This window comes from Aythya ferina, assembly GCF_964211825.1.
Source record: "Aythya ferina genome assembly, chromosome: Z".
Lineage (NCBI taxonomy): Eukaryota > Metazoa > Chordata > Aves > Anseriformes > Anatidae > Aythya > Aythya ferina.
Genome location: NC_140299.1, coordinates 47,321,984 through 47,337,724, shown reverse-complemented (window position 1 = coordinate 47,337,724; position 15,741 = coordinate 47,321,984). Strand labels below are relative to the sequence as shown.

Here is a 15,741-nt window from a genome sequence, read left to right as displayed (position 1 = left end):
CTGGATTTGAGCATGCAATGCAGCAGCAAAGCAGAGTGCAAAAGTTACAGAACACAGGTGACAAGTGATCATCTAGTCAGAACATGAGGTTTTTAAAGTAGGTGAACTTTAATAAGAAATTCAGTGCAAAGTTAGACAGACACAGTAACAGTAAAGAAGACAGATAGTTTCATTATTCTTTGAACAGATAGCAGCCTACTTGGAATTGCATTTGACTGAGCTTTGTTGCTGTGAATAATACAGCTCATGCACAGGTACGGATATATGTTTGTACATCTTAAAGTATTCACTGAATACTACCAGCATGTATACACTCATATACATAAACTTCCAGAAGATTTAGGAGACAAGTTGTAGACAGTGGTTCACTTCTGCTCATCCTTTGAAAGAGGTCTTCTAAAGAGAAGAATGTGCGGCTCTGCAGAAATAAAATTGAACAAAGTGTCAGTCTGACCCCTATGTCTTGGTTACAGATACTTAATTAGTAAGGCCTAAATATTGTCCAAATGTTGTTAAATGTATGAAATAAGAAACATAAATCAGGTCCACAAAGGTGTCCACATGTAGCATCTACAATTTTGCAGTAATGTTTTCTGAATCAAGCAGCTGATCTAAAAAAATTTATAGCAAAGGTTGTCAGTATCATGAATGTGTACAGGAAGGAAGTACTGAAGATACAGGGTTGGTACCAGACTTGTTGCTCTACATTAGGTACTTTTCGAGCTCTGCTAATGTAACAGTATAAAAAAACTGCTGGTACTGTCCTTGTTAGGTACACACTGCCAAGCATCAAGTCCCTTAAGCTGATACAGCCTGCAGATTTTTTTCCAAGAAATTAGCCTTCTCATGTCTTTAGAATCTGCATTTTTGGAAACCTGGAAGTTTATAGGACTAGCTGCAATTTATCTATCACCATTTGCAAGCTTGATTACCATGCATCAGGAATGGCCATGTTCAGTAGACTCTTGTTGGAGAGGTGTTAGGGCTTTGTGCCCTTTAAATGGAAAGACTGGCTTTAGTTTTTCATTTTGTAGATAGCATAACTAGAGCTCAAACTGTAAATTTTCAAAGCATTTATGCAGGAGTTTGTATACATGAGCATCTGCTAGGTTTTTGTAGTAAGAAGGTGTGCCAGCTTCATAATATAAAAATATCCTGATATACTAACATCATTGAAGAGCTCACAAAAAATAATTCTGTAGAAACTGTTTCAAATTTAGCATGCTTTATCTACCAGTAGACTGATCTACTTGGAAGAAAGATAGCATTTTCTATGACTAGTTCTGAGAATAAGAGGTGAAGTTCAAAAAAAAAAACCAAGCTGCTGTGTTATGTTGCTACCATACTGAAATAGCAAGAAACTGACTAACCATTGAGTAGTGAATTCCACTTAGGTTCAACTGCAGAATCAACTATGCACTTCATAGTTCAGTTGAAGAACCAGGCAGTTGATATTTTTGACTTTTGTTCATCTAATCCTATTCAGCTGTACTTACCAGGCTCGTGGATCATATAATGAACCCATCCGAGACTCTGCTGAACACCAAGACTTCTCCACTCCTCTTCAGACATTAGATGAGTTTTTGGCACTTGTTTTAAGAGTTCTCTTGGCAGCGTCACATGCCTGTAGACGTTTAGCAATTAACATGTTACACATGCTAATCCCTACAAACCTTGCACATCTCTGTTGAAAGGTGGCTTGCGGGCTCACTTACAAATACCAGCCCTTCCCGAAGGAGAATCCTAGCATACCAATTGTGAAGCATCAATTCTAATATCCACTTTTATATTTACTTTGTTTAGTGTGTAAAGTTACATCTTTAATGCAACTGTACTCTAAGACAGTCAGTCTAGAAAATATTAATTCCCCTGCATGTTCTAATCATGTTACTTGTACAGAAGTACACATTGCTATCAATTGGCTGACATATCAGGGATTTGAAAAATATGACTCTGCACTTTTACAACAATCAAGTCACTCTTCTTTGCATTTTGTAGACATGACACTTTCTACAGCAGTTATAGCGCTGGTTTGTGGGGCCAGAACACTAGCACAAGTGTTTCTGTCAGACGAGAAACACAAGACCTGTTTTTCACATTTGCAGGTTCCTTTAGTGTACAAGCAAAGTATTGAAGTCTTGCTTTTGAGGTCGAGTAACTTTCAGAGTCAGCTGCTAGCAGGTCCTCGACCTCTCCATGGAGAAAAAAACAGTCCCTACTAGTGCTTTCAGCTAAGCTTGGGAGACCGGACTTTGTAACCGTATCAATTTCAAGCTGCGACTGACGAGCGCAGTGACACACGGCTGAAAGCCTGGAGGCAGAGTCCCGCCGGTCTCGTTTTAGTTTATCTGTACATTTGTTTGTTAGCGCTACGCTTCGACGCGGAGTTACGACTCGCTTCGCATACCGGCGATCTAACGGCAACGCGCTCGGAGCCACAACCGGCACCGCGCACAGCTCCCAGCTGCGCCGAGCCCCCCGACCGCTCGGCCCGCAGCGCCCAGCTCCACCCTCCGGGCACGCCGGCGAGCGAGGCACCGGCTGGCCCCCCCCCCACCCCGCTGCTACCCCCGGCTTGGAGGCGAGGCGCTGCCCCCCCGACCCCATGGAGCCGCAGGCTCCCCCCCGGCTCTGCAGCCGCCCCCCGCCTCGCGGTGCCGTACCGGTACTCGTACTGCTCGTCAAAGTACTTGTCGGAGTAGTAGATCTGCTTGTTGGCCGGGGTGACAGCGGTGGTGGTCGCAGGCCCGTCCGTCATTCCGTCCGTCACTCCGTCCGTCATTCTGTCGCTCGGTGCGGTGCGGCGCGGCCCGCTGGGTGCAGGCGGTGCGCGGCGGCCCCGTTCCGTGGGCGGAGCTCCCCAGCGACTGAGCGCCGCGGCCGCGCCCGCTCCGTTTGAATCCTACGCCGCGGCTGCCGATTGGCCCGCCGGCTCGGCCAATGGGACGACAGCCGCGCCGCCCCGCCAGCCAATCCTGGGGAGCTGCAGGTTGCGTAACGGGGAGGGGCGGGGCTGGAAGGGGCGTGGCAGGGAGGGGCGCGGGCTGACCGCGTGAGCCGGAGCGGCGCGGTGATTGGCCGGCGGCCGGCGGGCGGTTCCAATAGCTGCTGTAGCGTCCGGCACCCCTTAGCGCCCGTTAACGACGGTTGCTAACGACGGTTACTAACGCCCGTTGCTAACGGCCGTTACCGCCCGTGCCTCCCTTCTTTCTTCCTCCCCCATGTCCTGTCCCCTCACAGCGCGCTGGGTTCCGGCTACTCAGTGCCTTTGGTGCCGTGCCCTCTAGTGGCTGCGCGCTACCTGGAGAACAGGGGCTGCCCGCGGTGCCCTGAGGCAGGGACCTGCCCCCTCTGACCCCCTGGTTTGGCCTCAGCACCGTGCTCGGTTCTGGCTCGGTGCGCAGCCAAACGCGAGGCACGGGTGTGCTCACAGGTGTGGCACAGGTGCCAGCTTGCAAGCCTCCCCGCCTAGGAGAGCGGCAGCACCGTAAATGTTCTGGTAGTGGCCGCCTGCGGCAAGTTCCCAGAAATGGACGAGAGGCGGTGCAGTCCCTCAGGCACAAGTTGTTTTTGGCGCCAAACGTTTTCAGTATGTAAGCACCCAACGCTGCGCCTTCCTGAACTCCAGCAGTAGTTCCCAGGTGCAGTCACCCTCAGATTAGCTCAATGTTTGTTGCCTCAAAGGCAACTCCTCTCTTCCCCACATGCTGCTTTCAGTGCCTACACCGTGCTCCTGCCCGCTCTCCTTAATGTTTCTAAAGAGAAAACCAGCTTAATTTTCTGCTTTCACGGTGCTACCAGAAGCGTACATGTTATCTCTAATCCTGCAATGCATCTGTTTGAGAACTGCTCTGATGGGAAACGAATGTGAAACTGCGCAAGGCACTAATGCTGACACCTATGCTTGTATAGGGATCACTGCTTTTAGCAGTAGGCCACAAATGAAGTGGCTTTTTTGGTGGCAGTGCAGTCTGAAGTCTTAAATGATGAGATTTACACCAATCTCAACCCTTACAACTATTAAAAGGAGTTTGCTTATCTAACAGGTAACATTATCCCAATGCAATCATAGTACAAACCAGCCATCAGTTTCCTAAGATGTCAGCTGGATTAAACAAAGCTTTTTCTTTCTTTCTTTTTTTTTTCTTTTTTTTTTTTTTCCTTTTTTCTTTTTTTCTTTATATTATTTATTTATTTATTTATTTATTCATAGCAGAACAACAGTTACTTTTTAATAGATAGGACAGGGGGTACACTAAATAATTGATATTAGGAATGGCATTATATAATAATGGAAAAAAGAGAGAAAACCACCGCAGCAAAGCAGTTCTGCTGGACCAAAGATGCTTTATCTATGTGCCTTATTTATAACCTTTCAGCTTATCTCATGCATATTAAACAGCACAGAAAATTGACCTTAACGTCACACTATGTATAAGCATCCTTTGAGTACACTCAGAATTGAAAGCCTGGAGTTCCTTTAAAGCAACTTTTTCTTCAATTGAAAATACAATTATACCAAATCAGAATTTTAAAGAGGATTAAGAGGATTCTCAGGTAGATGGGCATTCAATTTTAATTTAGATCCCTCATTATTTTCAAAGTCCTTGTTCATCAGGACTGAAGTACTGTATTTGTTAATTAAGTGGCAGAGCTAACAAGACTAACACACTGTTTTTAGCAACACAGGGTTAGGACATACTCTAATGCCATTTCAGCTTCTTCCTTCATCTTTTTTTCTTTTTTCTTTTTTCTTTTTCCCTTTTTCTTTTTTCTTTTTTTCTTTTTTTTTTTCTCTTTTCTTTTTTTTTCTTTTTTCTCTTTTCTTTTTTTATTTTTTCTTTTTCTCTTTTTTCTTTTTTTTTTTTTTTCTTTTTTTTCCCTCCATTTTGGAAAAGGCTTTCAACACTGTACTAGATGGGATCCTGACAGAGAAGCTGCTGAAATATGGGCTGGATGAAGAGACAGTGAGGTGGACTGAAAACTGTCTGAGCAGCCAGGCCCAGAGACTGGAGAGCAGCGTCACAAAGTCTGTTGGGAAGCCAATAACTAGTGTTGTACCCCAGAGGTCAATACTGGGTCCAGTCTGATTAACATCTCCTGTTGATCTGGATGGTGTCATGGAGTGTGTACCCTCAGCAAGTTTGCAGATGACAAAAATCTGGGAGGAAAGACTGATACACCAGAGGATTTTGCTGCCATTCACAGGGATTTGGCCAGGCTGGAGGAATGCTCTGACGGGAAGCTCATGCATTTCATCAAGTGCAGAGTCCTGTAACTGGGAAGGAACACCCCAGGCACTGCAACATGCCGGAGGCCACCCATCTGGAAAGCTGCTCTGCAGAAGAGAACTGGTGGACACCAAGCTGAACATGAGCCCTTGACACAAAGAAAGTTGACAGTATCCTGGGCTCCAGTGGGCAAACCATTGCCAGCAGGTGGATGCTGGCAATGCTTTCTCCTCCCCTCAGCACCAGTGAGGCTGCACGTTGAGTACTGTGTCCAGTTTTGGGCAGTGGTGCCCAGACAAGAGGCAATTGGCAGAAAATGAAGCACAGGAACTTATTCCTGAACATTGGGGAAGATTTTATATTTATTTATTTGACTGTGGGGGTGACCAAGCACTGAAATATGTTGCCTAGAGAAGTGGTGGAATCTTGGTCCTTGGAGGTATTCAAAAGCTGCCCAGACACAGTCCTGGGCAACTGGCTTTTGGTGACCCTACTTGAGCAGGGGTGTTTGACCAGATAAAATTCGGACATCACTTCCAACCTTATCAATTCTTTGTGATTTTGTGTGAAATAAGGCTCTCTGGCACTTTCTTTAGAATAATTGTTATACACAAAGGATACGACAATCATCATTGCAAAGAAGGAAGTAAGCTGTTCCAACTCCTCTGTGGAAAAAAAAAAAAAAAAAAAAAAAAAAAAAAAAAAAAAAAAGAAGCTTAGTCTTTGTTAAGGCAGGTTTGGAGTAGATCTTAGGAAACATTTCATAACAGTACTTAATTTAACTATCTTAGCACTAGAATAAGAACATTTTAAAGAACAGTTCAGAAAAAAAAAAAAAAAAACACATAAAAAACACATCCTGCAGGAATGTCCTAGATCCAGCAAATCCTGTCTCTGCCCAGTGGTTTCTTTTGGGGATACTTGCTGTGGCAGTGTCAGTTATGCCTTCCCATTTCAACTTTTGCCTTTTCTAGACAGTTGTATGTTTACAGCAAGTAAGTTTTTTTGTTTGTTTGTTTTGTTTTGTTTTCTCTAATGCTCTAGAATGATCTTTTTATTTGAATTATTATAATTTCATTACAAAAAATAATAGCTATTGTTAATTTCAGGAATTAGTGTTATTAGGTGGTGGGTCCAGATCCTGACTTTGAAGCTTCTGAACTAGATCAGAAATAAATGAATGACAAACATCTAAATTATTTATAGAGGAAAGCTGCTGATTGTCTCTTACTATTTACTCATGCCTCAGCAGCTTGAAGGCATATAATGAAGCATATCTTGAAGTTTAAGTTGTAATTTGAGATTTTACTGCTGAATATTGTGCATGCATGCAAGTTGTTGGCTGACAGCATGCCTTACAACAAACTGAAAAGGCCTATAGTGCACCTGTTAGGAGAAACACATGAGTTACTCTGAAGGAAAGCATGCATCTGCTTGAAGCCCTGTCCAATAAAATCTGAAAATGACAAAAACATGTAGAGAATATTCTTGAGCTCCTCTCTCTCTTCTGTAGCTGTTATGTAGGCACATATAATTTTGAGATGCAGGAATCTGTATGAAAATAGTATGACTGTAGTTAGCACAAAATGTTTTCAGGACTGCAGATGGACTATGAACATTGGCTTTTTTAGATGATTTTGTTTATCCAGACAGGAGCAGATTGCAACCCTTTGTGTAACCTGTTGGTTGTGACCAAGGCCATCTACAGAGTTGTGTCGGGTATGGTAAATCAAAACTGTCATACTGAAGGACCAATGTGCCACTTACTATTGCATATACAGAGTTCAGGATCTAAGTTACGGTGGATAAAAACATTTTCAGTGATTTTTGACAGAAGGGGAAGAAGAAAAGTTTCCCATTTTCCCATTTGTGGTCTGCAAAACAATTTCTCTGCTTTTTTTTTTTTTTTTTTTTTTTTGCTTTTTTTTTTTTTCTGTTCTATGGGATATTTGAAAAAAAGATAATGGTCAAGGAATCTTTTGCAACTTCTTCATGAGTCATGATCGCATATACAGTTAACAATTTGTGAATAATTTGCATGTGAATCACATTCATATATCCATGAACTGGTATCAGAGCATTTATACTTTCAATCTGTTTCATGTGGAAACAAGGCGTAAGCAATTGTACTCTCTGTTGGCTTTGACTCAGTTGAACCTATTGACGGATTTCAGTTAACAGAAATGTTCGTAAATAAATTATTGAAGTTTTTGTGATAGCTGGTGGACGAACAGAGCAGAAACATTCTGATGGGACAAGGCAATACAGTCAAATTCACACCTTACTAGACACCAAAGAACCTGAACAAAAAACATACCAATGCCTCCACAGTAAATATCCTCCAGCCTTTGGTGCACAGGCCTTCCAAGACATAAAAGCCTATCATTCAAAAAAACAAGAATCTGTAAAAAAACAGTCTCACTTAGTTCTGATACTCAGTAAGCAAATGTTTTATTTGACCAAGATTTTGTTTTCTAGCTTGATACGGTATTTGCCTCATAGTTCACATCCCAGAAATCTTCAAAGCACTGGTCCTACAAACTTAAATCAGACTTCTTGTCTGTGTGAAATTAACAATATTTGTCTTTGCAGGCTTGATCTTCAAAATTACTTTGTCTTATTTTAGATACTTAAGTTTGGATTTATTGTCCAACTCAGTCTGAAAAATCTTTTCATTAAGCATGGAATTATTTGTGTGCTAATTAACCTCCCCACAGTTAATTAAAGAAAATGGATTATTTATCTTTTGGTTTTCATTTCACAGAAAGATGTGATCTAGGTCTTTGAGAAGAGACTAGAGAATGATGCAATATTTTGATGGTTTATCTCTCTCTAAGTAAGCTAGTGTATGTGTTGAAAATAGTCTAGCTGAATTCCTGAGGATTTCCATCAGAGAGAGGATAAATTGAATTGAGAAACAGATAAAATTATGTGTACTCCTTCCAGTACCTGCACTGATTCAAGAACTGCATTTTGAAGGCTTTCATGAATAAATTACTCCCAAGTGATAAAGGAGCCCAGCCTGCAGGGTGGGGATAGAAATACAGAATGCCTGAGATCCCAAGATCCATGGAGATCCTAGTAGTCTGGGGTCTTGTGTTGACGTGTCATCTCATGGAGATTTAATTCTCTTCAGCTCTCTTTCTATGGACTTTCTTGTAAAAGGAGTGATCAGAACCTTATCTAAAGAGTACAGCTCAGATCTGAAGAGGAGCCACAGTGAAGTGTTCCTGTGCTAAACAAAATCAATAATACTGAATTTAGGAGATGATGATTTCCATAGCAACCAAGGCTCATATAGCAAATTCAGGATGATACTGTATAATGACTGTAGAGTCAAGCATAAGAAGATGTTGTCAGAGGAGGCACAGTCCCACACAGATTTGTCTTGTAGATTGTGCAAAATGACAGTATCTCAAAGTGGACCAACAGAAGAAAATCTGCAATGAAACCTCTCAGATTTTTTTCATTGGCCTGATATTTTTAGGACAGTGCTTAAATGGTTAGAGTAAGGGCTTTATTTAATCTTAAAAACGTCAGTGCTAGATCTGAGAAAAGGTCGTTTTAGCCAAACATGTCTCTGCAGCTTTCTATAGTGTATGCCTCGGGAAGAGTGTAAGAGTTGGAGAAGTATGCAGTGATACCTTCCCACATTCTCTAGACTTACAGATTACTTATCAGGGATTTGTTTGCATGTGACAGTCCCAGATGGATTGTTGTTTCATGAATTTCACAGTCTGTATAGTCCATATTTCACAGGCCTATATAAACGTTCTGTTTCCAAAGTATCTTGTTGCAAGGAGTTCCATGGCTGAACAAGTTTGTTTGTGAGAGCATGCATCCTCTTTTTTTCATATTAAATCAGCTACGTCCTTGTTTTTATATTGGAGGAGCCTGTAAATGATTTATTCATTATTTTCTTTTCCTGTAGTCTGTAGTTTCCAGGGATAGGATTGAAATACTAGAGAATTAGAGGCTAGGATTTTGAATTTGAACCCAATGCAGACTTTCTTTCCTTTTTTTCCTTCCCCTTAAGTAAATATTCCTCAAATATTTAAAACTAATAACATGTACAATTTGCACATACAGAGGAGAGGAAGCAAGTGTATCTAAGTTGAAAACGTATGAGGTTTGCAAGTATTGTAAAGCCTTTTAATAGGTTGCCACAATATGATGTTTAATTAGAATACTTGCTGATGACTGAATTCAATTAAAATCTAACAGAGTCTGAATAAAACATATATATGTGTGTACACATGTTTTGTCTTGTGTTTACTGTAACAGTATAAGATTTAAAATAGCCACTGGAGGGCTCACGGATTTCATGTTAAATCACAAAGTGGCCTTTGAAAACTGGGAGTTATAGTTATTGGCTCTGATGATTTTAATTGGTTCATTAAACATTTGAAGACGATTTCATGACAGATTTTTTACAGATTATGGACAGAGAGCACATATTTTTTCATCTCAAAGACTAACACTTGTGTGATTAATACCTTTGTCACGGTGAGGGAACATTTACAAAGATTGGAAGGTAGGAGAATCTAAATGTCATACAGTACATGTTAAAGGATAAGATTTCCCACACCTCTCCCATAAAAATCCAAAAAGTCACCCTGTCAGGCATCAGGGTTTCCCCATTTTGAGGAGTCACACACACACACACATCTGACTTCCCCTCCCTCTTTCTCCTAAGCCTGGCACCAAAGGCTCAGTGATGAGTCAGGCTGAGGGCTGTGGTCTGTCTGGACTACTTAGTAGAGATGGGAGAAAATGCAATATGTTTAATTGGTATCAGTTTCTCCTGGCATTCCAAATCCTGTTTTTCACTGCAGTTATATAGAACTTAGTTTTCAGAAATTTCAGGAACAATCAATTCTGTTTACAGAACCTAATCTCATGTTTTATTTTCCTTATATATCAGCCTCGATTTTTCTATCCCTACTATTATGAAGCTAAACTTATATTCAGTATCACCATCCTGCTTCAGTTCACAACATTATTTACCACTCTTCCATGGGACAAGCATGTGAAGAACAAAATGTATTGTTCCTGGGGTGATTTCAACAGTATGTAGGGTTTCAACAGTATGTAGGGATTTTAATTATATGTAGGGCTATATAATTTATTCTGCTCCTGTGAATATATATTAACCCCCAGTTTCACTCAGTCTTGTTGCCTTATTTCATGGAAACTCATCTGGTTTATTATTTAGCGCAGGAGCTGGCAGGGGTCTTTGAGAGGGCTTTAAAGTAGGTAAGAAGGGGGATGGGGCTGAAACAAGGCTTGTTGGAGCTGTGCCAGGGGAATAACGGCTAGGCCAGAGGAGAAGGCAATGGCCCAGCTGAAGTGCATCTACACCAATGCACGCAGCATGGGTAACAAACAGGAGGAGCTGGAAGCTGTCGTGCAGCAGGCAGGCTACACCTTGGTTGCCATCACGGAGACGTGGTGGGGCCACTCTCATGACTGCAGTGCTGCAATGCCTGGCTATAAGCTCTTCAGAAGGGACAGGCAGCACAGAAGGGGTGGTGGTGTGGCTCTCTATTATCAGAGAGTGTTTTGATGTCATGGAACTTGAGGCTGGGAATGATAAGGTTGAGTCCATATGGGTTAGGATCAGCAGTAAGGCCAACAAGGCAAGCATCCTGGTGGGGGTCTGTTATAGACTGCCGAACCAGGACAAGGAGACGGACGAGGAATTCTACAGGCGGCTGGCAGAAGCTGCGAAATAGTCAGCACTTGTTCTCATGGGGGACTTCAACTTCCCAGACGTATCCTGGAAGCACAACACAGCCCAGAGAAAACAGTCTAGGAGGTTTCTGGAGAGCATGGAAGATAACTTCCCGATGCAGCTGGTTAGTGAGCCTACCAGGGGTGGTGCCCCGCTAGACCTTCTGTTCACAAACAGAGGAGGACTGGTGGGAAATGTGGTGGTCGGGAGCTGTCTTGGGCAGAGTGACCATGAAATGTTAGAGTTCTCCATTCTTGGCGAAGTCAGGAGCGGGATCAGTAAAACCGCAGTCTTGGATTTCCATAGGGTTGACTTTGAGCTGTTCAGGACAGTGGCTGGTAGAGTCCCTTCAGAGGTGGTTCTGAAGGGCAGAGGAGTCCAGGAAAGCTGGGCATTCCTCAAGAAGGAAATCTTAATGGCTGAGAAGCAGTCTGTACCCACATGCCCAAAGACGAGCTGGTGTGGAAGAAGGCCAGCCTGGCTAAACAGAGTTGTGGCTTGAGCTTAGGAGAAAAAAAGAGGGTTTATAATCTTTGGAAAAGAGGGTGGGCCACTCAGGACTATAAAGATGTTGTGAGGCAGTGCAGGTACAAAATTAGAAAGGCCAAAGCTCACCTGGAGCTCAATCTGGCTACTGCTGTTAAAGATAACAAAAAATGTTTTTATAAACATATCAACACAAAAAGGAGGACCAAGGAGAATCTCCATCTGTTACTGGATGCGGGGTGAAACTTAGTTACAAGGGGTGAAGAAAAGGCTGAGGTGCTTAATGCCTTCTTTGCCTCAGTCTTTAGCAGCAAAACCAGTTGTTCTCTGGATACCCAGTACCCTGAGCTGGTGGAAGGGGATGGGGAGCAGAATGTGGCCCTCACTATCCACGAGGAAATGGTTGGCGACCTGCTACAGCACTTGGATGTATGCAAGTCGATGGGGCCAGATGGGAGCCACCCGAGGATACTGAGAGAACTGGTGGAGGAGCTGGCCAAGCCACTTTCCATCATTTATCAGCAATCCTGGCTATCAGGGGAGGTCCCAGTTGACGGGCAGCTAGCAAACATGATGCCCATCTACAAGAAGGGCCAAAGGGTAGGCCTGGGAACTATAGGCCTGTTAGTTTGACCTCAGTGTCAGGGAAGCTCATGGAGCAGATTATCTTGAGAGTCATCACACGGCACTTGCAGGGCAACCAGGTGATCAGGCCCAGTCAGCATGGGTTTATGAAAGGCAGGTCCTGCTTGATGAACCTGATCTCCTTCACAAAGTGACGCGCTGGGTGGATGAGGGAAAGGCTGTGGATGTGGTCTACCTTGACTGCAGGTACCTTAAAGGAGGCTGTAGCGAGGTGGGGGTTGGTCTATTCTCCCACATGCCTGGTGACAGGACGAGGGGGAATGGGTTAAAGTTGTGCCACGGGAGGTTTAGGTTGGATATGAAGAAAAACTTATTTACTGAAAGGGTTGTTACACATTGGAATGGGCTGCCCAGGGAAGTGGTTGAGTCACCATCCCTGAAGGTCTTTAAAAGATGTTTAGATGTAGAGCTTGGTGATATGGTTTAGTGGAGGACTGTTTAGTGTTATGTCAGAGGTTGGACTCGGTGATCTTGAGGTCTCTTCCAACCTAGATGATTCTGTGATTCTCTTGTGGTCATTTTTGGTTCTGCTTATATCAAAGTATTTCCCTTGCACTGAATAGTTGTTTGATTTCTTTCCCACAATTTTGAATCCTCCAGTTTGCAAGCTAAATCTATCTATCTATCTATCTATCTATCTATCTATCTATCTATCTATCTATCTATTTTATCCATGCTTATACATCTCAACTTTCATTGTTCCTGGTGAATTCCTTCCTTGCTTCTTTAGTTTTGGTACTAGAACGGTCATTTGTTACAGTTCTGTTACACAGAACTTTGAATTTGTCTTGGTAAGTAAAACTTGTTGCTGTTGTTCATAATTAAGTACAGATATTTTTAGTTCCTCATTGTTTCACCCATATCTTTCTAACAATCAGCTTTTTAGTCTTTCATCTAAAGAAAAATATCCACTGTTTAAATTTTCCTATTACACATTACCGTGTCCTATCTATACAGAAAATAATGTAATAGTTATAACATAGATAGGCAGATGATTCTGCCTTGAAAAAAAAAAATTGCAAGGGTCATTCTTTCCTACCTGTCAGACTACAAGCATTCACCAAACTCAACTCTGCATAGCGTTTTTGCTCCACTCTTGCTGTTCTGGAGACCTGTTGCAAACCTGACTGAAACAAACAAACAAACAAAAAACTACTTTAGATGACTTCATTTCTAAAACTGATATATATTGGTGACGTGCTCAGTTTGAAACCTTGTCCATTTTTTTTTTCTCGTTGTATCATTTAATCTAAGAAAAGGAATTACCTGCCTCCACAGACCTTGCCTTAAACTGTTCCTGTTGTAAGAACTTAAGAGAACATGCCTTTTTTTCTGCTATACTAAGAATATCCTTGAGTGAAGTTCTCGCCATAGCTGAGAATATTATATCATTGCTAATATGTACATACAAACCTATATTAAAAAAAAAAAGTGCTGCAAAGTCATAGAATAGAAACAGTCAAACTGATTCCTGCATAGGTATTAAAACTTAATGCCTTTGTCTTGTTTATGCACATCTTGTTTGTGCACATCAGCAGGGTTGTCATGGATACTGGGTCAGGTCCCATTTTGCCAGCTTGCAGATGTGCTAAAAATGGGGTTTTCCCTTCCCACCCATTAGAGTTAACCATCCTCACAAACTTGATTGGACTTGAAATAAGTGAAGTCTTTGGTCATCTTAATAGATCTTGGACTAAGATGTAGGTGAGAAGTACAATACCAGTAAACAGTATATTTCATAATAGTCATCAGGTATTTTTACATCTGATTCCACTGTTGAAAAATAGATATATGTCATGAGCTTTTTCTTGTGCCAGAGGACACCAGACTTTAAGCTGCTACCAGCTTTGTCTTGCCATGCAGTTCTTGTTTTTTGTTCTCCCCATCCTCAGACTCAGGACAGAGGCCATATGATGCGCTGTATCTCAAAAAGCATCAACCACTAACTCAGACTTCATGAATTGCCTCTTTTTTTTTTTTTTTTTCTTCCTGTGAAATTCCATAAAATTATTGCTAGCCATGCTGATTTTAATCTTAAATGAAATGGCAGAGGCTATGGAAATCACTGTCTTGATGGAAGACAGAAAGGAAGACAGAACAATGTTGTTAGTTGGTCTGTTTACTGCATTCTGGGACAGGCTGTTTGGCAACATAACTGCTGCAGTTGCAACATTCGTTTGTGAGAGTGGGAGCTTGTAAGCTTCGATCAGGTTTTTGACTGGCTCTGAACTGTAGATGTACATATATCTGTGCCTGTGGAGCGTGCCTGCCAGAGTGCATCCTGGCCTCTCTGTCTCTGTATTGCACAGAGCAGGGGACTAGCTAAAATGTCACACAACTTACTGCCTCTGGAAGCGACTGTGAGTGGTGGAGATGGCTTATAGGCATGTCGTTACTGAACTTTAACCCAGGGGGTAGACACAGTTGCCATGCTCATCTAAACCTGATCCCCAAAGAGGCACCTCCATCAGCCTCTCAGCTTAGATAAATTGTTTTACAAATTGGTGTGTTAAGACTCTCACTAGATTTCTGGTGTACGTAGGTTTCCAGTAGAGTGTAAATTTAAAACCAAGTTCTACAGCTGTCTTTCGAAAGAATTGGGATCAATATTGTCACTGCTATTGGTTTGCAGCTGCAATATGACAAGGATATAAATCTGGAACTGCAGTATTTAAAAAGCCCGGAAGTGTGCAAAACTTTGTGATTGTACTATTGTTTTTAGACTTAAAAATCTGTTTTGGGACATACCAGAAGAAATACTGGCAGTGAGAAGGGTGTTTTTCAGGATACCACATAAACTAATCGTTACCTCAGATTGAGTCACAGTTGTTTTGGTTTAGCCTTACAAAAACTGCTGAGAAATGATTATGCTTTGTATAGATGATGTTATAAATGGAGGTTGGGTCTTGACAGATAGAAAGCATTTAATTTCACATGGGAAGGCATGGATTTCAAAGACCTTTGTGGTCAGGTCTACCATTTCATTAAAGGCAAAACACACCTGAAACAAGCCCCCAGCCTTCGGGAAAATTCAGACAACACTGGTCTGTTATCACAATGGTATTATTATATTATTGTATTGTTATTGTTAAAATATTTGATGGAGGGAAGCTTGCAAGCAAAAGAAGATTAAATAGAAAAGGGTAAATTCAGGCTCGTTTTCCAGCCTGAAAGCAGGAGATGGAACTGATCCTCCATGAGCTGCACTTGGCAGGAATAAATGAGCACAGTGTAGATGATGTAGATGTGGGTTTTTATTTATTTATTTATTTATTTTTTCTTCTGAGATAGAAGACTGCATAAAAGATGAATGCTGTGGTTTGATCATGCTCTGTTTCCTGCTGCTTGATATTGGTTACTAACGTGTGCTGCTACAAGTGAGCCCTCAATGAAGATCAGGGCTGGTTTGATTTTTGATGGCAAAAGGGCAACCTAATCATAGCATAGCTGGTCACCTAGGTCTCTTTTGTGACAAAGATACACCTTTACAAAGGGAAAATTGGTCTGTTCTCTGAATTTTCCTGTAAGAGTCTTTTTTTCTTTTTTTCTTTTTTCCTGACTGAAGAGGAAGTCTAGTGAGATTAACCCTGTGTGCCTGATAGCTTGTCCTTATGAGTATCACTTGTCTCTTTGTGACATTGATCA

At 41.9% G+C, this 15,741-nt stretch overlaps 1 protein-coding gene across 1 annotated transcript; it reads right to left on the bottom strand.

Annotated features, from left to right (window-relative positions):
* Window positions 1-84: 84 nt before the first annotated feature.
* On the bottom strand, window positions 85-2,867 carry CKS2 (CDC28 protein kinase regulatory subunit 2). Its single transcript, XM_084503169.1, has 3 exons — window positions 2,664-2,867; window positions 1,497-1,624; window positions 85-418 (listed from the first exon to the last, which is right to left on the bottom strand). The coding sequence occupies exons 1-3, from the start codon at window positions 2,780-2,782 to the stop codon at window positions 366-368; spliced, it is 300 nt and encodes a 99-aa protein (XP_084359295.1). The 5' UTR covers window positions 2,783-2,867; the 3' UTR covers window positions 85-365.
* Window positions 2,868-15,741: the final 12,874 nt, after the last annotated feature.